A 25,048-nucleotide genomic window follows, 5' to 3' on the forward strand; every position below is an offset into this window, starting at 1 on the left:
ATTCGTAGTTCTCCGTTCTGCCCTTACTAATGTTACTTCTTGGCGTATTAAAGGCTCAAGATGGAACAGAATTTAGGCTACTTTTTATCTCAGTCAATCAGCACATAGATAAATAGATAATTTATTGCTATTACTTACAGCACACAAATAACAACAGATATTGGTACTTTAAAAAAATAAAAGAATACATATACAAAAAAGAACAAAACGAAAATGCTTAAAAGAGGTAAAATAATTTTTCGTAAGTATGCGTTAGTAACACAAAATGGTCACAACTCAGTTATATCCCAATTAGACAAACGAAGTCGCGCGTAAAAACTAATTAAATAGCAGCTTGTTCCAGTCTTTCTCTTCTCTACAGCAAAAATAATATTATAAAGAGGAAAGAATTGCTTTTTTGTATGTTTGTTTGTTTGTTTGTATGAATAGTTACGATACAGGTTAGATACGTATCCGATGTGCTCATATACGTATATGACGACGATAATAAAATGCATTTGCAATTTTTTGATTTAGATATAAACCTGACCTAATTATTTTATTTAGTAAGAAAATAATAATGCCAACAGTTTTACGACGTGCTATTTATCTAAACACGTTGCCAGACTTATTTGTCCCCACTGATACCTAAATAAATATTTACGCAGACTACAGACCCACAAAAACACCTACTAGTGGAGTCCAAGTAATAAATATGAAAGTTACATGATGGTGACGGTTTAACACACACACACACACATATTTTGACTGTTGCAAGTTTAATCCTCGCACAATACATAAACGACATTTATATACTTGAGTGCATTAGATACCTATATAATATTCAACAAAAATGCTATAATAGAGTGGGTATTGCTGAAAAATTTGTGTATTTTATTAAAATTGAGCGAATCATGAATAGCTAAATAAAGATAAATTAATTCACCATTAAATGTACTTTATTTATATATATGAGTAGCGTAGAAAGTGTAGTTTTTTTTTTTTTTTTTTAATGGGTGAAAATGGTATGGTAACCCCACCTGCGCTAACGGGATACGCTGGCGGAGCACCAGTGAAGGGTGATAGATGAGAATGAAAACAGGCCAGTTAGCCCATCATGAATGAATTCATCAGGAATTAACCATGATAGTTTCCAGGGAGAACCGCGAGGAGGTCGACCTGGTTGGGTATATTGCTAGCAATGGGATTCTGTCTCCATTACAAACAATCCCTTTCCCCCCAAGAAAGTGTAGTTAGAAGTTGTTAATTCAATGGTCATATTTACTATAAGTTGTTTAAAATTGGTGTTAGTGTAATATGAATTTAAATTAATGTATTTATCGTGTTAATTGATAAATGTGAAAGATAAACTTCGCAAAAGCACTGATCTATAAAAGAAAGAATAATGCCTAAACTTCTAAGGATGAGTACGTGACACGTTTCACAATACATTCATTGCTCTATCTTTTCAGAATTATTAATGCTATGAATTTAGTACACGTTGTGAGCACGTGATTGATTATAGTAATTAATATCTCGGGACTAATACGTCTCAAATAATAATCTTTTATATTACACATATTCTGTAACTTTCAGTAACTAAAAAATGTAAATAATATCTCTCAACTCTTAAACAAAAATTTTACTTTAATTCCCTTTTAAAAGGCCGGCAGCACACCTGCAATGCCGTTGGTGTTGTGGATGAACATGGGCGGCGGTAGTCACTTACCATCAGGTAAGCCGCATGCTCGTTTGCTCCCTGTGTTGTAAAAAAAAAAGTAGATTTTATACAAAAGTCGACTGCATTGGTATTTTCACACAGTTCTTTTTTTTATTAAACTGTTTAGGTTTAAAAAGAAAAATATGGGTACCATAGACGTCACAGTGTATTCTTGATTTTCATGGTAGATACTACTGATGCTATACTTATAAGCTTTAATTTTACTTTCCAAAAAGTGAGTCATTTTAAAGCTTGTTTGCCATTTCCGAAAATATTTTTGTCGATAATTAATTAATACATTGCAACATGCATCGTAACATAATGGTTATACACTTGCCAAACTACGCATTTTAGATTTCGTAGATCAATGCCATATATATATATATATATATATATATATATATATATATATATATATATATATATATATATATATATATATATATATATATTATACATAGTACATATTAATAATATTATAAACATGAAAATAAGATTATTATTTTGTTGCCTTTCGACGTATTAACGACACAACCAACCAATTGTTGTGAAGTTGGCATACTATAAATACACACATGGGATGAAGTAGGCTAATACGTAAATAATTTAATTATAAAGTACAATAATAGTAATAAGCCGCAGCAATAACATATGAGCGATTGTGTTGAATTCGCCAACGGATTGAACCTGAGACCTGCGGTCAACCGCAATCTGTTATGCGCCGCTCACTACATTTATATTGTCTACAAACACTCGATATCTGCGATGAATTAAATCTGTACAAATTTCCTAATATTGATATTTTTCAGATTAATATTTTTTTCTAAGCATAGTAAATACAATATATATTATGTTTAATGATTATGTAAATAATAACAAAGGATTATGCGGTTATTGAGAATTATAAAATTACATAACTAGTTATTTTTAAAATTGCTAGTTGCTTCATTTTCACTGACACTATTCATTCATCATTTTCAACTTGTAAATGATGAATGAATAGTGTCAGTCATCCCATCAGAGAAGAACACACAATGGGACTATTATAAGGACAGAATAAATTTGATTACACTGCTGTTTATTGCATACACAAATTGAATTAAGTGTATGTAATAATGCATCGTAATGGATAGATGATAAATTCGTACGATCTAATCGATGATATCATATCCAAAATATCGCAAAATTTCTTGTGTACGATGATCAAATATTTTGCATGAGTAAATCTTAGATTATGAATGAGTAAATAGGGAAAAATAATATTGATTTCATATGAAGAATCACGTAAGCATTCATGTACGTAGTTTATGTGAAAAATATTGTCAATTTGAACACAAACAAAAATTATATAGGTTGTATTGATTTCTTATTTAACAATAAATAATTTATCTGTCTATCTATCAATAACAAATAATACGAATAGTAGGTATCCATGAGTTTGAACACCTTTCTCCAAAGGATGTGGGTCGAATTACAAAAAACAAGGAATATAGACCATATTCATATTTAATAATAAATACTTAAAAGATATTATTATTAGGTATTTTTAAAATTTCAAGTTACATCAATACTATCACAGAACTTCTTTTCATTAACTTATTAGACTCTGAGATAGTTCTCCATAAGATTAGACTTTAAGTCATTAGACTAAAAGATTTACGTATTTATTTATTTATATATTTATTCATAATTTGTGTTTGTTGTATTTAAATTATTTTCACCGGTACCTTTCCTGCACTGGATTAACCAAATTAAATTATTTTCTCTCTAACTACACTGGGTTGGCTGGAAGAGATCTCTTTCAGAGATAAGTCCTCCCTTGCTAACAAGTTGTTAAACTAATCGTCGCATGTATTGTTTAAGTGCAATAAAGAATATATAGATTACTTATCGAGAACTGCCTTACGAGATAATGGGACTCTTGATATTACAGCCTAATAAAAAGCAAAACTATTGTAATTATTCTGAAAAAATTGAAAAGAAATCTCGGACAATGCAACTACGCTATATTCACATTAATTAGAACGAAGCAATGAACGATTAGAGTCCTATCACACATTGTTGATTTTATTAAAGTAACAAGTATGTATACATACAGACGTCGTGTGTCTCCAGTATCTACACAATTTATCTCAAGTGGATACAGTTTGTAGGCAAATACTAGTTATTCTACGCACACTCCATAGTATCATGACCTCTCTCAATGTATGACTATTGCCCGACAAATATTATTACAATACTTATCTGTTTATTAACATTGTTAACATTTATTTAGATCACGTTATTCATATAGTTTTATAATCACACTCACGGCAATATCAAAAACGACAAGAAAGTGCTTCATTTGCATTCATTCATTTATCTGATTTGCCAGATACTGTATAAAAAAAATTGTCTACATTGGTAACTCTACACACTCTTATCTCAACCTCATTACCAACAACAAAATATTTTTGTAAATAAAAAAACTTTACTTGCACATTTAAAGTTGAACGATTATTGGACGATACAATAGGACTAGTGGCACCGATGACCTAAAACTTGCTTTATTCACTACAAATGGCGTAGCGAGTCCACAAACTATTACTGAAGCCACTGAACGGGATTCTAGGATATTGTTTTTAGTTATTAATATTTATTATTAGATCTGATTATTATCATCAATACTGACTTAGAATGAGATTTGATATTCTTTTGAACTTCTGTGTACGTTCTTCATAGTATCGCCATTACAATGGAAGGAGATGAATTAAGATAACAGAGATGAAATAAATACAAATGCCCTCAATACATGGGGATATTCCACTGGAATAATTATAATTTAATAACTTGATATTAAAATCATTGAATTATCTTGTGTCAATGTCAATAGACCAACTGAACTAAGTACAGTATGAATCTATCGTTTATAAACTGATTCGCTAATAGATAACAACAATATTACATATACAACTATGTGATAAAAAATACTTTGTATAAGTAGATATAATGTAATCGAGAGAAAATTTAATTTATACGTGATTTTTTATGATACAAAGGACCCATTAAATAATTAAAATTTTTGATCGTTTACCTGTTTTTTACACAGTCATCGTATTAACATTATTGGAACGATTTTGACGTAAATTTTATAGGCAAAGTATATAAAAGAAAGAACATAAAATCTTTGAACATAAAAGTGTACTGAAGGATTTACCTTACTTGTGGAAAAACTTTATAACAAATTGTGTTTCGCCTTTTTTAATATCAAATGTTGTATTTCGGTAAGTTAAAAAATCTGTGCTCTATCTTTGACAGAAGAACACCTTAATCATCGCGCGTGGATACAATAAATATGACAACACCATGATCAACCTCAGTAACGTAAGAACCTACATTCGTGAAGTTCCTAGTTTATATCTAGTGGTGGTCAACACTTTTTATCAATTACGAAGTCATGTTACTCACCATTCCCCATTTAAAAAAATCTTAACAATAAACCAAAAAACAAATCTGCTTAACGCATAAAAGGTTACTAATCTTCAAATAGTAATAGAACAGGCAACATCGTCGACAAATAATATTCTTCTTTAAGCTAACAAATCTACTTCCTAATTAATATCACACACACAGTCACAACAATTTTATTACAATATAGATAAGTACGGAGACATGCATTAACTACATAGTGTTCTTTTTTTAAATTTGGAACCGCTCCGTTATCTGATGCTTGGAGTTAGGAGATTGTTAATATTAGGATCCAGCGGCCCCACTGATACGTATACCCAATCGTACAGATGGGCAAAGCACCGGGTTTAAACCCGGTGCTTTGGTAAAAACCCAATAAACACCCATAAACTCCCATAATCACCCAAAAAAATAGGTTCTTACGTATTTTTTTGAAAATATGTAAGTAATACCAATAAATTATTTTTATAAATTGTATTGATCAATTCTACAATATTAAATAAAACGTTAACTAATAATATTTCAGGAAATTTTAAAAATCTATATATAATAAAATGAAAGTAATTAATTTTCAGTGTTTTCATGTTGCAGTTGATCAACATGTTGGCCTTTTGCTTCCCGTAGATACTTTAAAATTTCTTCATAACACCTCGTTCGCACACATGGCCGTATATATTTAAATTCTTGAGCCACTAACAGTCCGAAATACTCATTTCTTTTATCCTCTTCTCCATAAATTAAGCATTTAGAACAGTTTGTTTCTTCTTTCAGTAAATTTTCTTTTACTTTATCCTCGTTTTTTTTCTTTGTTGCGACGACGCTGGGTAAATCATCTGGACACTGGGTCTCACTATCGCCAAATATATTTGGAGATCGGCTTCGGCTACGGTTTGGCAGACATTTTTTTCTTTCTACAATTTTAAATTAAATTTATTAGAATAAATGCTTCGAACACACGCGATCTAAGTACCTTTTGTGTTTATTATACCTTACCTACCTAGGTATAAAAAGAGTACTTACGTAGATTTTCTTTTATTAACTGTTTTATACGAAGATCTTGATCTCTCAAATTAGCATCCATTTTACTTCCAGTGATTATCAACTAAATTAATAATCCACAAAGTATTAAATAACGTTTTTATGAAATATTTAGCACAAAAACAATACCCTTTAAATATCGATCGTCAGTAACTGTGGCTGACTTACCTATATTCTAGCAAGCAGGACTGCCAGATGTGAAGGGGAAATCCCCAATAAATTGTTGCATGTGACTGATGATGTGAGCATGTTCGTTTCATAATAAAAATGTTGCCAGGTAACCAAAAAGTCGTATGTTTTTGTGCGAATTACGATCATAATCTTTACGATCGTACATTAAAAAATAGACAAATAATAGTATGAGTACGATTTAAATCGTATATCTGTCAACCCTGCTAGCAAGACAGCGACAAAATCACGTTGCATAACAATGTAGCCCAAGCTTATATCTTATGAAATATACGGAAGAGATACGGACTTAGAAAAAACAGAAATGTTGTTCTTTGTGGAAGTCATTGATGAAATTCTATGTATTTTAGCCCGCAAACTTTCTTCAAACAAAAACAGCGCCATCTAGTATCGAGTTCTGTAATTATCTCTTTGTTTATGGATTTGAAGTAAGACCGCCACGCATGCAATACATTATGACTGGGGATTCCCCTATTCGTCGACGCTGAATATGAGGCGACGACAATCACTGTCAAACGTGTTCACTATTACTCTGACTCTGGTAACGTGACTTCCTGGTAACGTGTTAGGTAGGAAAAGCAGTAAAAAAGTGCATATTAAGGGAGCAGATTTGAAATAATATTTATACTTAACAAGAAATAATTAAAGGTAAGTGGATTTTTGAATGATACAATTATATCATGATCACTTAACAATTTTAACTTAAAATTAGATGTATTATTACAAGCTTTTATTTAGCTTGCGTTATGTAAATAAAAGTATGTAGGTATGTTCGTATGTTGATGCAATTATCCTCAATCCTCAACCGACTGGGATAAAATTTTCCATACACGTTTATTTTGGATGATAGTGCATAGTTAGCTGAGAGTCGTCATTGGATAATAATGGTGGATAGCCTAAGATGTGTACTAGATATTTATTTTTAACATAATATGCGTAAGTACCTAATCGAATTAAAGAAGTTGCTGAGAAAAATACAGAACAATACGATAATAAACTAGCGTCTGCGTTTAATCCTCCGAGGAGATGTAATTTTACAAAGGTTTTTTGTATTTATTTTATTATTTTTTTAATAAATTTATTGTAAATAACAAGAAATAATCATTGTAAAAAAATAGGCACTCTATTGTTGAATTTTCGTCAGACCAACTAATCATCGTTCATTTTTTTAGGTTCAATGGGGAGACCTAAAGATTTACGCATATGGGAGCACTACCGTACTTTACCAAACAAGTCTGTTTCTTGCAAGCTTTGTAATAAGGTCTACAAATTCAGTAATGCTGCCAAAATGCTTCAACATCTTATCACTTGTCCAAAATCTCCAGAAACATTAAAAGACTCTATGAAACTTATAAAAGATAGCTCGTCCAAAACCAAAATGTCTGGACTGTCAGAGATAGAGACAAATGATTCTTTTATAAGCCCCTCGTCGTCTGCTAACACTACAATAAATGCTGAGTTTCAAGACACCGATGATCATATAAAAACAGAATTAGCGAGAGCTATATTTGTAACAGGGACGCCATTATCGATGGTGCAACATCCTTTATGGATACAATTTTTCGAAAAATTGCAACCAAAATTTAAAATACCTTCACGTAAAGCTTTAGCGACAAAATACTTAGATAAAATATATAGAGAAATGCGTTTTGAGTTAAATGAGGAACTAAATGCTTGTAGTTACTTACACCTTCAGTGCGATGGCTGGTCTAATTTAAGAAATGAAGGAATAATAAACTTTCTTATATCAAAACCTCAACCTGCATACGTTAAAAGTTTGAATACAGAAAGTAATCCTCACACTAGTGAATACCTTAGCCAAGAAGTTGAAAAAGTAATGAAAGTGTATGGAGCAAATAAGTTTCTTGTACTTATTGGCGATAACGCTAGAAATATACAAAAGGCATTCGAATTAACAAAACTCAAATATCCACATGTTGTTCCTCTCGGTTGCTGTGCACATATCCTTAACTTGTTGTGCCAAGATATTGTAAAGATACAAGAAGTAACTGTGTTTATTATGCAAGCCATAAATATAATAAAAACTGTTAAAAGGAGTCAACGATTAAGTTCCTTGTTGATAAAATCAAGGCAGGGTGAAGATTCTACACAAACACTAAAATTGCCTTGTGCTACAAGATGGGGAAGTCATGTTACTTCGTTAAAAAGTTTGAAAGCAAATAAGATAGCTTATTATTTATTATTAATTAACAGTTAGAGAAGATGTGGTAATTTCAAGAGATATTAAAGATTTAATTCTAAGTGATGATTTCTGGACGAAGACAGGGGAATGTATAAGTATTTTGGAACCAGTCACTGAAAGCATATTTTACTTAGAGAGCGACCAGAATCGTTTGCATCGCACATACATTACATTTAGAGATGTACAAGCTAAGATACGTTTTGCATTAAATGAGATTTCGACATTGAGCGAAGAAAGCAAACAGCAGATTCTAACATCAGTATCTTCAAGATGCAATATGGCAATGAGGCCAATACATTTTGCAGCATATATTCTAGACCCCAGGACTCTAGGAGTCGAACTTACTCAAGAGGAAGAACTTAAGGGTATGGAGTTTATCTACAATTTAAGCCAACACTTAAGTTTGTCAAATGTAATGGCAGATTTGGCGTGTTATAAAGCTAAAGAAAACTTTTGGGCCAGAGGATTTGTATGGAGCTCATTAGATAGCATTGAGCCCCTAATATGGTGGAAAGGTATTTGTGGTTCCACTGAGTTAAGCAAAGTAGCGATTCGTATTCTATCAGCTCCCTGTACTTCGGCAGCCACTGAGCGTTCCTTTAGTATCCAAGGCTACATACATAATAACAAAAGAAATCGACTTACAACTGAAAGAACTGAAAAAATTTCATTCATTTGTTATAACTGGAATCTTAAACATAAAGCTGAATGCGAGGACATTCAGTTTAATGAAGAAAATACCTTAGAAGCTTTCATTGAGCAAGTAAATGAACATAACAGTTTAGACGAAATAGAGCCTATCGAACCTATACAATTCATCGCTTGTAATAACTCTGAATCTGACAGTGATTGACTGTAGTTTTACATTTTACTTTCATCTCTTTCTTAATAAACTCAAAATCAAATTAAAAGTTTTTTATTCTGTAGGCTGCATAATAATATTGTCTATGTCCAGTATAGTGGACGTCTTGCGGCTGAGATGACGATGATGAAGTACAAAATCATAAACACCCAAAAATTTGGGTGTTTATGGGGTTTAAACCCAATAAACCCAAAACACCCGGTTTTTACCCACCAGACTTTAAACCCACCCAGGTGGATTGCCCATCTCTACCCAATCGGGCGCACGCACGGTCCTCTCTATAAACTATGGTAGCATACTTATCTGTTTTCAAGTTCATCTAACATCCGGTAATAAATCATCTGATATCGTGCCCCCAACCATTCATTTAATAATGAAATATCCTTTGGTAAGGCCAATTTTTAGTAAACGTTACAGTTGCAAAAATTTAATTTCTTTTATCTCGCTTGATATTTATAATTATCCGAGAATAACAAACACGTTAAATTGAGGCTATGAAATGTTGCCAGATACATACGACATGAATCCGCGGCTGACTTTGAAGACATTTTTATTATTATTATTATATCAGCCTTTAACTATCCACTGCTGCTTATTATTAATTATCGACTGAAATATATCACATAAACGTTACTGGGTCACACCTTCCTTTACTGTGGGTGTCGTAAGAGCCAACTAAGGAACTTAATGGTCGAAGAATAGACAGCAGTGTCCCTCTTAAAACATCACCAAAAGCGTAACGGTGGCTGTCAACTCGCCTGTCAAGTGTGGCAAAACTCTCCCAATGGGGGAGGTCTATCTTCAGCAATGGACGGCTAACGGCTGATATAAAACATTACTTGACGAATTTCGAATGAATGAAATTGGAATCGGTAACACCAACCTACCTATTATAAAAAGTAAATCGAGTAAAAATTACACAAAAAAATAAAATATTCTACATTATTAAAATGAAACTGAATATTGGTAGTTAAATAAGTAATCTATATAGAATACAAAAACCTTGTTTGGAATCGCTCCAATTTAGACAAAAAATAAAACATTTTTATCTAAGCAGTAATTTTTAGTTACCTCAAAAACGAATTTTCAATTCAACATTAATGTATTTGTATGTAATTTGATTATTCTTGTAATGTTCGTTAGATACTATTGAAGTCTTTTTTTATGGAAGAAAATTTGAAATTATATTTTACTAACAACCAAAAATAAACTTTTTGTTCATTTAGTTGTACTAAAATCATACTGTAAGTAAATAGTACAACTAAACTGACAAAAAAGCCCGCATAAGTTCGACCATTTTTTTTTATACAACTTAGAATGGCAAACAAGCTGACAGCCCACCTGATGGAAAGTGGTAACCGTCGCCTATAGACATGAGTAGTACCATGGACATAACAGAGTATACAGTTATACCCATGATACCCCCCATGCATTGCCATTCCTGAGAACTCAGGTGTTATTCCTCCGTTTCCCAGTAAATTCACGCTATATCCCACCCTTCAAACCGAATCACAGTCATGCAAACACAACTGTTTCACGGTAGAAACACGAATGGGACAGAGGTAACCAAGCAATCGACTTTTGTACAAAGTCTCCCTCTGGTAAATTCCTGACGGATAACGGTTGATATGATGATGATGATCTGTGATGGGATACGTCATTAAAATGATATCGCCCCATTCCGACACGACATATTTCCACCCAAAAGTTTTTCTATTTACAATAAACAAATAAATATTATCCATAATACACTGGCGTAATAGAAACTCGAATTAGATCCATATACAAGTCGTATATAGGGAGAAATAATAGAAAAAAGACACAAAGAAGAAGATATAGAGACAAATCAGTGTTCAGCAGTACGACAATAAAAATATGATGATAACAGAAGTAATAATTGCCTTATACATAATTCACCAACAAAATTTGGATCAAACATAATAATATTAATTTGGATTAAATTGATACCTTATTAGGTCCTTCGACGATATGTACTGGCACTGTAGTCCGCTCCTCTGCGTTATCTCACACGTGCCCCCTCTGAAATTTAAATTTCGACAGACAAAAAATAGAGTACAATATTTCGTCGGACTTACAAATTTTTTATTTTTTTAAAGTTAATTTCCTATACTTTATATTTACTAAATATTTTTTAAAAGAAATTTTTTTATGTAACTGTGGGCGAAAGGACTGTATGCTGGTATGGAAACACGGTGTTTTAGAAAGATAATATAATAATATAAAAAATATACATAGCAAACCAACGGAGTAAAAAAGCGAAGGCAAAAACAAAACTGAAACTGACACAGACTTCAAATTATAAAAAGAACATCTTTTTAATAAAATTTAAAAAGAAACTAAAAAGGTGCGTCGTGCACAGTAACTTTTAATGGCGAACAAGCTGACGGCCCACCAGATAAAAAGGGGCAACTGTCGCCTATAGACATGAACAGTACTATAGATATAACAAAGTATATTGTGTCGCCTCATGTGTTGCCAAAAGAGCATTACAAATTATGAAAATCTCATAAAAATGTTAAAACTATTCCATTTTTTTTATACAACTTAGAATGGCACACAAGCTGATGGCCCACCTGATGGAAAGTGGTAACCGTTGCCTATAGACATGAGCAGTACCATGGACATAACGGAATATACTGTTTCGTCCATGACACCCCCCATGCGTACCTCTGTCCCATTCGTGTTTCAATCGTAAAGCAGTTGTGTTTGCATGGCTGTGTTTCGGTTTGAAGGGTGGGATATGGCGTGAATTTACTGGGTACGGAGGAATACACCTGAGTCCTCAGGAATGGCAAACGCATGGGTGGTGTCATGGGCGAAACAGTATATTCTGTTATGTCCATGGTACTGCTCATGTCTATAGGCAACAGTTACCACTTTCCATCAGGTGGGCCGTCAGCTTGTTTGCCATTCTAAGTTGTATAAAAAAAAAACTTATGGGCGGGAGCTCCTAGATACCAGTGAACCTTTCGACTCAGTGCAACGACGAGCTATGAGAATTGTCGATGATCCCAGTAGTGCTATTCTCTAAGCAAACAGCCTAGACATCAGCCTTGACGCAGCGATGAAATATTGAAATGGTATTCACTAATTCTTAAGACGCGACACTAGCGCCCAAAGACGAGCTCAAAGACGAGCGGCATAAACGGGAACTACTCAAGGCTGTGCGATTTGACATTTTGCCATAGTATTTGGTATTCACTAACAAAAATCAGCCTCGCCTTCGCCGACAGCCTAGCCTACAGCCTCGATTTCTTATGTCAAACTCAAAAGCTTTGTTTTCTACGCTGTTTGCATAGTATTCATCTAATATATTTATTTGTTTCTTGAATTCTGTGATTATTAATTGTATTGAAATTATCAATTTGTGTTTAAAAACGATTGCTGCCCGTTTATGTGTAATGACCCATTTGTTGAAAGAAGCTAAAATAGAAAATGATTGTAAGAAATGCCGACAATCAACAACTTTATGTGATGTGGATTATATTCATCATTACCGACTTTCTGAAGAATTAATCAATATGTTAGAAAAAGAATTGTCACCATGTATGCCTGTTCCAGAGAGTTGTTAAAGCTAAAGGTTTGTAACTTAAATTTTATTAATTGATGGTATTAGGTACATAAATAAATTTAAAGCAGGAAAAAGAATACTTTGCAGTGATTGTGTGCACTTGTTTATTTTATTGAGACAAGCTTAATTGTGTCAGCAGATGTTTGTGTAGGGAACAACTAGCTAGTTAATAATGGTGTGTAACAAGTATTCTAGTATGCATAATAATACTTCTGGTGTTACAAATATTCATGGATCATGGTAACCGTTTCCCATTAGGTGATCCATAAGCTTAGTGGCCTCTGGTTTTGTATAAAAATAACTATGTCTAATATGTTAGAAAGAAACCAACTTAGTTAAACATGTAGTAAATTATTAATTCATGTCAATTAATTTTTGTTAAATTAGACCACTAAATTTAGCATTCAGGTTGAAACTATTATAAAAAATTGTTTCAAAATCATAGTTTTAAAAAACATGACACACATAAATTCAGGATTGGCTATGTGGCTAATTAAAAATAATTAACATTACTTGTTTTTTTTCAGGTGATTTTGAAACTCATTTAGTAGCATGACACAAACCCTTGGACAGCCACAATAATAGTAGTGTATTGCTGTATTGTTTGTGATATGCTGATAATATGATGCAGTTACATCATCTATACAAAATGAAGAAGCACAAAAGAAAATTTTGTAGTCAAAATAAGCTAGCTATACTTTTTGTACTTATATCTTAAAACTATTTTCAAATACTTTTTTATTGTTACATTTTTGTCTACCTGTGAATTAAAATTAATATTATATTATGTTGTAAATGTATATTTTAATTTAAAATTATTATAATTAATTCATATTATAACTAGTATGGAGTAAGAAATTAAAAAAAAATATTCATTAAAAATTATTTATTTGAAATTGAAACAAGTTTATAATTATAAAATTTTATTGTAATTGTGTTTTTATTTGAAAATTATATAAGATGAAACTTATATTTCAAAATTACTAATGACTATTAAATGACATAATTTAATCTTATATTTTCAATAATGAACTTGATTTAACTAATAATTCCAATAACTCTTGTTATGTTTGGCAGTGTATATTTTTAGAAATGTATTATTGTAAAATCTATTAGTATTTTAAAAACCAAAATTGAGGTTTCTCCCCTTCTTCACAATGGATGGTAGAATCATAAAGAATTACCATTTATAATATTTTAAATTTAATTGAATAAAAATTATTTGAAATTTTTTTAAAAAATTTTTAATTAAATCGTACAATGGCTGACTTTAATTTAGTCATATCTCATTCATTAGCTATAAGATATGAACTAGTGTTGTCTGATTCTCTATCAAAATTTGTTCTGTCTCTACTCGGTGCTCTTCAGTGGCAACAAATCTTTGTGAGACTACTCTCTTTCTAGTTGAGGCTGCTATTGTGAAGGAGATAAGTGTCATCGGGATACTGTCAGTCAAATGACGGCGTGGACCTAAAAATAACAATAAGACCAATTAGACACATAATTCTAAAATTATAAATTAGTTATTTATTTAAGATACTCCACAAAAATATAATTAATCCTTTTTTCTGTTCGTGTATGTCCTGTCACAAGCCATGTCTGATTCTTTATATAATCCATCAGCATCTCCGACTACTTTGCGAAGGGACCTCATTTCATGGCATGTTACGAGATATGCATTTATTTTAGTTACTAAAAATATAACCTTAAAAACAGTACAAGTAAATAAAAAGCACATTTTACTTACGTATTTGATAGATACATCCAAACTTATAAAACGTTGGTAAAGTTACGTTAATTTTATTAATTATTTTTAAAAGAGAATAAACAAATACAAAAAGTGCGCCTCTGGAATGTTAAGTACAAGGAATATAATACTCTCTACGTACCTACGTATAAGTGTTATTTGTTTATTTTACGGCAATGGAAGCAAGGGTATTCAAACAAATCTTAACTTTAAAAAACAAAATCAAATGTTTGATGTATAAATTTATGTTTATTTTATATAATATTTATTTAAATAACATTCTAAACTGAATAAAACATTCCATTTGTCAATAAAATATTATATTTCTACAGTTATCGGTTTCATTTTACGGTTTTTGTTGCAAGCCCTATCTCGTCCGTGCGCACAGCCTCGAGTTATCACAGCCTACAGTTCGTCGATGAGGTTTGACACGTTAGTGAATACCAATTACCGCAGCGCTGTAGCCACGGTCGTTCGCAAGGCTGATCAGCCTAGAGCTCGTCGGCGGGCGCAGCGTTGCGGTAGATTTTTAGTGAATAGCATTGCAGGTTTGCAAGCGGTATCGAACCCTTAAGTTAATAAAAAAGTGACAGCAATACTTCATATGGGGCCGGATTTGCGATTTGTAAAGCATTAATCGTTTTTAATAATATGATAATATGAATTATATAAACGTTATAACACATTCCAGCAATGCTATTCACTAAAAATCTACCGCAACGCTGCGCCCGCCGACGAGCTCTAGGCTGATCAGCCTTGCGAACGACCGTGGCTACAGCGCTGCGGTAATTGGTATTCACTAACGTGTCAAACCTCATCGACGAACTGTAGGCTGTGATAACTCGAGGCTGTGCGCACGGACGAGATAGGGCTTGCAACAAAAACCGTAAAATGAAACCGATAACTGTAGAAATATAATATTTTATTGACAAATGGAATGTTTTATTCAGTTTAGAATGTTATTTAAATAAATATTATATAAAATAAACATAAATTTATACATCAAACATTTGATTTTGTTTTTTAAAGTTAAGATTTGTTTGAATACCCTTGCTTCCATTGCCGTAAAATAAACAAATAACACTTATACGTAGGTACGTAGAGAGTATTATATTCCTTGTACTTAACATTCCAGAGGCGCACTTTTTGTATTTGTTTATTCTCTTTTAAAAATAATTAATAAAATTAACGTAACTTTACCAACGTTTTATAAGTTTGGATGTATCTATCAAATACGTAAGTAAAATGTGCTTTTTATTTACTTGTACTGTTTTTAAGGTTATATTTTTAGTAACTAAAATAAATGCATATCTCGTAACATGCCATGAAATGAGGTCCCTTCGCAAAGTAGTCGGAGATGCTGATGGATTATATAAAGAATCAGACATGGCTTGTGACAGGACATACACGAACAGAAAAAAGGATTAATTATATTTTTGTGGAGTATCTTAAATAAATAACTAATTTATAATTTTAGAATTATGTGTCTAATTGGTCTTATTGTTATTTTTAGGTCCACGCCGTCATTTGACTGACAGTATCCCGATGACACTTATCTCCTTCACAATAGCAGCCTCAACTAGAAAGAGAGTAGTCTCACAAAGATTTGTTGCCACTGAAGAGCACCGAGTAGAGACAGAACAAATTTTGATAGAGAATCAGACAACACTAGTTCATATCTTATAGCTAATGAATGAGATATGACTAAATTAAAGTCAGCCATTGTACGATTTAATTAAAAATTTTTTAAAAAAATTTCAAATAATTTTTATTCAATTAAATTTAAAATATTATAAATGGTAATTCTTTATGATTCTACCATCCATTGTGAAGAAGGGGAGAAACCTCAATTTTGGTTTTTAAAATACTAATAGATTTTACAATAATACATTTCTAAAAATATACACTGCCAAACATAACAAGAGTTATTGGAATTATTAGTTAAATCAAGTTCATTATTGAAAATATAAGATTAAATTATGTCATTTAATAGTCATTAGTAATTTTGAAATATAAGTTTCATCTTATATAATTTTCAAATAAAAACACAATTACAATAAAATTTTATAATTATAAACTTGTTTCAATTTCAAATAAATAATTTTTAATGAATATTTTTTTTAATTTCTTACTCCATACTAGTTATAATATGAATTAATTATAATAATTTTAAATTAAAATATACATTTACAACATAATATAATATTAATTTTAATTCACAGGTAGACAAAAATGTAACAATAAAAAAGTATTTGAAAATAGTTTTAAGATATAAGTACAAAAAGTATAGCTAGCTTATTTTGACTACAAAATTTTCTTTTGTGCTTCTTCATTTTGTATAGATGATGTAACTGCATCATATTATCAGCATATCACAAACAATACAGCAATACACTACTATTATTGTGGCTGTCCAAGGGTTTGTGTCATGCTACTAAATGAGTTTCAAAATCACCTGAAAAAAACAAGTAATGTTAATTATTTTTAATTAGCCACATAGCCAATCCTGAATTTATGTGTGTCATGTTTTTTAAAACTATGATTTTGAAACAATTTTTTATAATAGTTTCAACCTGAATGCTAAATTTAGTGGTCTAATTTAACAAAAATTAATTGACATGAATTAATAATTTACTACATGTTTAACTAAGTTGGTTTCTTTCTAACATATTAGACATAGTTATTTTTATACAAAACCAGAGGCCACTAAGCTTATGGATCACCTAATGGGAAACGGTTACCATGATCCATGAATATTTGTAACACCAGAAGTATTATTATGCATACTAGAATACTTGTTACACACCATTATTAACTAGCTAGTTGTTCCCTACACAAACATCTGCTGACACAATTAAGCTTGTCTCAATAAAATAAACAAGTGCACACAATCACTGCAAAGTATTCTTTTTCCTGCTTTAAATTTATTTATGTACCTAATACCATCAATTAATAAAATTTAAGTTACAAACCTTTAGCTTTAACAACTCTCTGGAACAGGCATACATGGTGACAATTCTTTTTCTAACATATTGATTAATTCTTCAGAAAGTCGGTAATGATGAATATAATCCACATCACATAAAGTTGTTGATTGTCGGCATTTCTTACAATCATTTTCTATTTTAGCTTCTTTCAACAAATGGGTCATTACACATAAACGGGCAGCAATCGTTTTTAAACACAAATTGATAATTTCAATACAATTAATAATCACAGAATTCAAGAAACAAATAAATATATTAGATGAATACTATGCAAACAGCGTAGAAAACAAAGCTTTTGAGTTTGACATAAGAAATCGAGGCTGTAGGCTAGGCTGTCGGCGAAGGCGAGGCTGATTTTTGTTAGTGAATACCAAATACTATGGCAAAATGTCAAATCGCACAGCCTTGAGTAGTTCCCGTTTATGCCGCTCGTCTTTGAGCTCGTCTTTGGGCGCTAGTGTCGCGTCTTAAGAATTAGTGAATACCATTTCAATATTTCATCGCTGCGTCAAGGCTGATGTCTAGGCTGTTTGCTTAGAGAATAGCACTACAGTACTTTATTTATTGTTACATAATTATGTTTTATTACTTAAATTATATGCTTTATGGAAAAAAGTAGCCAAGTACCTAACTAATATCAAATAATTAACATCTAAGTAAGTAAACTTTGGGGACATTAACCTCGAACATAGGACAAGGTCACAATCCTAAATTAGTTCCCGCTCACATTGCAAAAATATATTTTTAGAAAATATTCTAAAAAAAATAATTTTACAAATATTGTAAGTTAGTATGGCTGAAACTTATCAAATACACTACATTATCTTCCGATACGCAACTTAGTATTTATACAATACAAACCTGAAAGTTATGAAGGTAGATTCTATATAAATACCACAGTAGGTACTAAATTCACATCACTAACACCATCACATAGTACAGTATCCAATAATTGTGACAATTACGTGTATAAAAACGAGAGTGTGCAATGTTTATAAATTTTATATCGTTTATTTTCACGCACTACGCGCGACGTAAGACGTCGACTGGCGGTAAGGACGTAGGAAGGTCGGCGGCCATCGTTGCGCATGCGTCGTGAAGTCCAGCATCGCAGTGCCAACCTCTGGGTTCTGACAAACTTTCGACAGTTCTGCACTTCTGTTCGTAATAAAATTACAAATGTTATACTGTAGCTATAGGCCGACCGGTAGAAGCAATGGGGATGCCTAATCCCTATTGTTGGAGGGAAAGAGATTATTAATAATAGAGCCTAACAGCTCCATTGCGGGTGAAAGGGATTGTTAGTAATGCAAACTACCAGTCCCATTATTAGCAATATAGTCTGTCAGGTCGACCTCCACGTGGTCCCCTTGGAAACCATCATGCTGTATTCCGGATGTATTCATCATGATGTGCTGACTTACCTGCCCCTTCATTTTCGCCTATCATCCTTCATTGGTGAATCACCGGCGTATACCGTTAACGCAGCCAGGACACAATTCCAATTATCATCCATAAAAAAAACTGTTTCATTGCTGTCAGATCGACTTGCACGCGGTGCCCCTGGAAACCATCGTGGTTTATTATTGTCGAATCATCATAATGAGGCCACTAACCTGCTTTCATTTTCACTTATCACATTTCATTAGTACTCCGCTAGCATATACCGATAGTACAGATGGAGTTACCATTTCATTTTTACCCAAGAAGTCTTAATTTTAAAATCTCTAGATACTATCGTGCTAAATTCCAGATCACAATTAACTGGTCTCATCATCCCTCGCTGGTATCCCACCAGCGTATACCGTTACCGTTTACCATTCTATTACCACTCACTAAAATACGCTATTGCTAGCTATACCCTGTCAGATCGACCTTCACAAGGTCGCTCCTAAAAACCAGTGTTCATTTGTAAAGAATTCGCCACGATGGACTGACTGATATGACTTCATCTCCACCTAACATAATAAGGCAAGCGGGTTACATTTCCATTTTCATCCCATAAAAATTTAGACGGCAAGATCGTATCGCCACAAGCGTAACCGATATAAATAAATGTGGTCGTGATAACCTTGTTGGTGCAATGGTTTAATGCACAGCCTTACCTTCGAAGGTTGCGGGTTTGATTCCCACAATAAAAACAATGTTCATGGACGTATTTGTATTGACGTTTTCTAATATACGCTTTATGCTTTTATGGAAAAAAAAAATATTGAATAAATAAATTAATTCTTAGTCGGTTTGACGCTAGTATTGCATTTTATAAATTTTCCACGCCTATTTATTTATTCTACATACCTTTTTTTGTTAGGATTACATTATTACAAAAAACTTTATAGGATTAAATATTTTCATGAAGATAGAAAAAAGCTACAAAAAATGTGAAATTGTGACACTCAGATAGATACAAAAGCATCATAGAAATATAAGATTCCGTGTTAGTACTTAATTACGTCCTTATTACTTAGTTACTAAGGTAACTAAAAATGGAAGGAAATTGCATACTTACATATACATATGGAATGAGAAAAAAAGCAATTATAAAATTGATTTGTATCTATCAGATTTTCATATAGCAAATTTTGCCTATTTGGTATTGGAATTCTATGAACCCTGAGAAAAAATACAAATTTTGAAATCATTATAAAGTAGTGATTCTAAACCAAAGTGAAAGTATTTTAACATATTTTAATACAGATTAAATATTTAAATAATATTATTATTACCAATAAAGTTTTTGGCCAAATTCTATATAAAATAAGGATATAAAAAAAGAGTATGAATTATTTAATTTATAATATATTGTTAAATTAATAGTCAAAAAAGTGTTACATTTTATATTATAGAGTCTTGAAAGCTTATCTATAGATACAACTAAAGGTATCCTTTATAATATTATATTAAATGAATTCTTTTATAGCACTTCATCATGCAATCGGTTATAAACCCATGAGCAGATTGCTTGAAAATCGCCCCGCTACTTTTATTAATCCATCTTCCATTTTATTACTTCCCAGTCAAGTGAAGTCCAAGATATGATGATGTTTAAGTCTTTTTACTTTTGTAGATTCCTTTAGAGCTGCGGCTAGTGCGGCTGTGTGCATTTGCAGTATGCACTTTGTATGTTTTTGCTCTGTACTCAATTTCCTTCTCGACAGTGTTAATCTACATATTCATATAGTATATAAATTTTAATAAACGTTGAAGAATATGCTATCATTTTTAGGGTTTTAATTTGGAATCTTTAAAAGTATTTCCACATTGAATTCCTCATAGTCCAGTTCCATATATTCATACACAGGTTTCAACACTGTTTTATAGATGAGAAAATTATTTTCTAGAGATACAGATGATGCGTGATCCAAGAGTGAGGGAAGCATTTCCAATCATATAAGACGAATTTTCAATATTTTTAAATCGATGTGGACACATCTATGTGCATAGAAATTATTTTCTTCTATTTAAATTAATTACATGAGTATATAATAATATAAATAAAATAAAATTGCCTAACATTTTCCATAAATCTATCAAGCCAATTGTTTTGACTATATTATGCCTAAGGCACTATTTGTAATTGTTCAGGAATGTCCTATCATATTATTTAACTTATATACTAAATAGTATTTTTATCATAAGAGATCAAATATCATAACAATTTAAATATCTAATTAAAATTGACTTAAGTATTAACAATAGTTTCAATTCTTATTCAGTGACTAGATATAGTATTGCACAATATTTAAATAAGCAAATTTATCACAGCATTGTTTAAGATAATTTTAAATTAATTAATAAATTATATAGCCTCTTTCTGATTTCCTTAGAGGCGGGAGCTCGAGATATGCCCAATTCACTAGTAGGGTTAGCGCAAAGCTCTAATAGCTCAATAAGAACCCTAGGTGTTCTAGGCCCCAACAACAACCCTGGCACCATTACCCTGCCAGACATCACCCAACCTAAAAAGATTCTTTCACACACAATTTGCAAATTATTGTTGACAACTCCATACTCACATTTAAATGTTATTAAATTGCAAAATGACCTACAATCTAAAAAATCACAGTCGCTATGCTGTTTACACTGAGAACCATCACCTGTAATTTTATCAACTATGGTGCGCGGGTGAACAGAATCTAAATCTAGGTACATAATTTTTTTGGAGTCACTGGTTACTCCAAAATGATTCATTTTTACATCACAAATGTGCAAGGGCTCTGGCAACTTTTTTTCTAATAAAAATAAATAATCTAATATCATCAAAGACAACTTTATCCTCTTCTCCCATTCTTCTTGGCTATCATACAAAGTCATTAAATGCCAATAGCCCGATATAGAGTTCAATTTCTGAACAGCATAGAGTGAACCACAGGATCCTAGTAATTTTGGGAAGATAGCATATTTCTCATACAATAATAAAGCAAGATATTCATTGTCTTGTAAAAATGACCAAACATTCTCCATTTCAATATTCCTTTCAATTCCTCCAAGTTGATTGGGAATATAAGACATTCTCCAAGCATCAACATCATTGACAGAAATGTTAAATTTATTTCTTATATTACTTTGAATCATTTTTGAAAATTCTTCTTCAGTGGGATACTTTTTTTCATTAAGACTATTTAATTGTTTTAACTCCTTTGTATCTGAAGATTTTTTTAAGGATTTAAAAACTACACTCTTGTTCATCCATGTTCCAGAGAAAACAGCTTCCTTTTCCATATAAAAACTGTGACAAGAAAGTGAAGGCACTCCATCAGGATGGCATAAACTCTGGCATAAATTACCAACAGATGCACCTTTTGCATAGTTGGTACACTGAAACAAGAAATTAAATAAAGGATAAATTTTAAATAATAAATTACACAGAGTATTATACCTAAGACTATGGGATCATTATACTATTACAGAAATGTAAAATATTGTTGAAATTAAAAGAACAGAACTTAAAAATCCATCATCCAAATAATAGAAAGTTTCATAATCATCTCTAAATAATATTATAAGCCAAGTTTCATTATTACTTCTGTAAAAGTAAAATTTGAATTAAAATATGAAATGCTGTTTTATCATTACATTATTATGAATATAAAATTTAAAATATCTATAATAAATGTGAAAATAAGCTTTTTTGTTGTCATTGTTATTAATTTTAATAAACATAGAGACATATAGAATAAGATCTTTATAATACATAACATAGTTGTATTACTTATATTTTTTTATCCAAGTCTGGGGTATATTAGTCATGCTGATGAATTTACAGAGATAAGATTTGACAATTAGGCATACACTGGATTTTGATGCTTATTTAAAAAAATATAATTTTACTCACTATGTGTTGTATGTGTAAACGAGGATGCACATTTGTGCAGGTGAGCCTCCATTTTATTATAATAATAAAGACACAAATGAAGCATAGGAGCAAAAATACTCTACGTTTCACAGATTTAAAAATATGTGCAAATGTCCATATACATAATTCTCGTACTCTCATGATCCAAAAGTGTTGCTTTTAGTAGAATATGATCCTGAAAACAGACAGTTAAGTATTTATTACTTTAATAAAAACCATCTCTTGTCTCGAAAATAAAACTTAAGTTCACAAGACAGACACTAAGAGATACTTTTTTCATTTACATATTAAACATATTTATCGAAATATTTTACTGAAACTTGTGTTCTTTTTTGGATATCCATATCACTCGTTGGCAGTCGCACACACTAAAAATACTTATGGTAGCGGAATTGTTCTAAAATTATTCTAATCGACTAACTAATAATATTATCACAAATACGTTTATAAAATTTTAAACTTACCTCAACACAATTCAAGAAATATCATACACCATTCTATCTGGTTTCCTGGAACTGGATATAGGATGGAACAAATAACTATTATTTTATATATGACATATTTTTCTCAGAAAACCGGCCCTAAATGTATCCACTGACTAAATATTTCTCTATTGCCATGCCATTTCTTACGATATTGAAATACAAAATCGTAAATAAAAATAAATTATCATAAAATTATAAGATTCCGATTTTTTTCCTCTATTGTGTTTTTCGGAAACTCCGAAACGCCGATCCGAGTTGACATTGACAACCAGCTGATATTTGACGGCTTGACTTAATGACCATTGCGTTTTGTTATTGTATTATATTAATTTTTTTAGTATTGTATATTAATTTAACGAACTGATAATCTTGCATGTGCTAACGGTAACGGTATAGCAAGGGATGGTGAGGGGAAGGGATTGTTAGTATTGCGTACTACCAGTTCCATTGATAGCGATATACCCAGTCAGATCAACCTCCACGTGGTCCCCCTAGATACTATCTTGCTGAATTCCTTGTGTATTCATCATGATGAGCTAACCCACCTGCCTTTTCGGGAAGGGGGGGGGAGATTGTTAGTAATGCGGATTACCACTCTCATTGCTAACAATATACCCTAATAGGTCAACCTCCCCGTGGTCCCCCCTGGAAACCATCGTGCTGACTTCCAAGTGTATTCATCACGATAGGCTAACTGACCTGCCTTTTAATTCCACCACTTACCACTACCACTATGGGGTTACCACTCTATTAACATCCATAAAAAAAAGAAAGAAAAAAAAAGACCTGCTTTTTACCTCACCTATCATCCTTCACTAATGACAAAAGAGAATGAAAGCACACCTAACTGATCTGATCAAAGAGGCGATCAACAGGACCGCGTGTAAATAAACCTAACAAGATGTAATGCTTCTAATGGGACCTCTATTCTTTGTTACTTACAAACCCCCCCCCCCCCTTAAATAGAATAATAGGTACCCCACCTGTGCCACTGTTTTACAGGGCGTTGATGTGGTACTAGAGATGATAGGTGAAATAAGCCTAATGTAACGAATTTACTTTATTTATTAATTCCTAGTGTAATAGAACAATTGACCTAACTTCTTCATTATTTTATCCTCCACTGGTACGCCAGCGTTATTTTATATGATATGAAGATACACTAATTAAGAAGGATGAAACAATAAAGACGAATAATGGTGACTAATAGCCGCATTTCTAACAATATACTCTATACAATTTCCACGGAGTCCAATGGATTCCTAGTGAATTCGTGACGATAGATAAATTACACAGACAACTGGAAAGCGGCAGTGGAAACCGTTGCTTATAGGTATGAACTATATATATATACATGGGCAAACCCAGCGTTTGGCCCAAGTCAGATTTGTGGAAATTGTGGCGCTTGCTTACTGCTACTGCGCGGTTTTTTCAAAAGTTGAC

General features: G+C 31.9%; 4 protein-coding genes and 2 long non-coding RNA genes across 7 annotated transcripts in view; 3 read left to right on the top strand and 3 right to left on the bottom strand.

Annotated features, from left to right (window-relative positions):
• Positions 1-18,822, bottom strand: part of LOC113521313 (glycogen-binding subunit 76A) — a 59,452-nt gene extending 40,630 nt beyond the window's left edge. The window contains exons 1-3 of one of the 2 annotated variants that reach the window (XM_052898937.1): positions 18,626-18,822; positions 11,407-11,478; positions 1,709-1,738 (exon numbers count right to left, since the gene is read on the bottom strand). In XM_052898937.1, coding sequence (XP_052754897.1) covers positions 1,709-1,711 — 3 coding nt within the window. In that variant the 5' untranslated portion in view covers positions 1,712-1,738; positions 11,407-11,478; positions 18,626-18,822. The remainder of the gene's footprint in view (positions 1-1,708; positions 1,739-11,406; positions 11,479-18,625) is intronic. The other variant, XM_026906821.3, reaches the window with a different exon arrangement.
• On the top strand, positions 5,708-8,591 carry LOC128201560 (uncharacterized). The gene is made up of 2 exons (XM_052898938.1): positions 5,708-7,021; positions 7,546-8,591. Exon 2 carries the CDS (start codon positions 7,551-7,553, stop codon positions 8,589-8,591), a length of 1,041 nt encoding a protein of 346 aa, XP_052754898.1. The 5' UTR covers positions 5,708-7,021; positions 7,546-7,550.
• Positions 5,711-6,287, bottom strand: LOC128201561 (uncharacterized). The gene is made up of 2 exons (XM_052898939.1): positions 6,167-6,287; positions 5,711-6,057 (listed from the first exon to the last, which is right to left on the bottom strand). The coding sequence occupies exons 1-2, from the start codon at positions 6,225-6,227 to the stop codon at positions 5,711-5,713; spliced, it is 408 nt and encodes a 135-aa protein (XP_052754899.1). The 5' UTR covers positions 6,228-6,287.
• On the top strand, positions 12,480-15,108 carry LOC128201563 (uncharacterized). The gene is made up of 2 exons (XR_008253291.1): positions 12,480-13,039; positions 13,558-15,108. It is a non-coding gene; the product is annotated as an uncharacterized LOC128201563 (long non-coding RNA).
• On the top strand, positions 15,472-16,889 carry LOC128201562 (uncharacterized). The gene is made up of 2 exons (XR_008253290.1): positions 15,472-16,013; positions 16,291-16,889. It is a non-coding gene; the product is annotated as an uncharacterized LOC128201562 (long non-coding RNA).
• Positions 18,823-20,526: 1,704 nt separating the features above from the next.
• Positions 20,527-23,866, bottom strand: LOC113521521 (divergent protein kinase domain 1C). Its single transcript, XM_031912885.2, has 3 exons — positions 23,585-23,866; positions 23,100-23,295; positions 20,527-22,582 (listed from the first exon to the last, which is right to left on the bottom strand). The coding sequence occupies exons 2-3, from the start codon at positions 23,259-23,261 to the stop codon at positions 21,536-21,538; spliced, it is 1,209 nt and encodes a 402-aa protein (XP_031768745.2). The 5' UTR covers positions 23,262-23,295; positions 23,585-23,866; the 3' UTR covers positions 20,527-21,535.
• Positions 23,867-25,048: the final 1,182 nt, after the last annotated feature.

Source organism: Galleria mellonella, unplaced genomic scaffold (genome assembly GCF_026898425.1).
Source record: "Galleria mellonella isolate WM207_F2 unplaced genomic scaffold, CSIRO_AGI_GalMel_v1 utg55, whole genome shotgun sequence".
NCBI classification, from domain to species: Eukaryota; Metazoa; Arthropoda; class Insecta; order Lepidoptera; family Pyralidae; genus Galleria; species Galleria mellonella.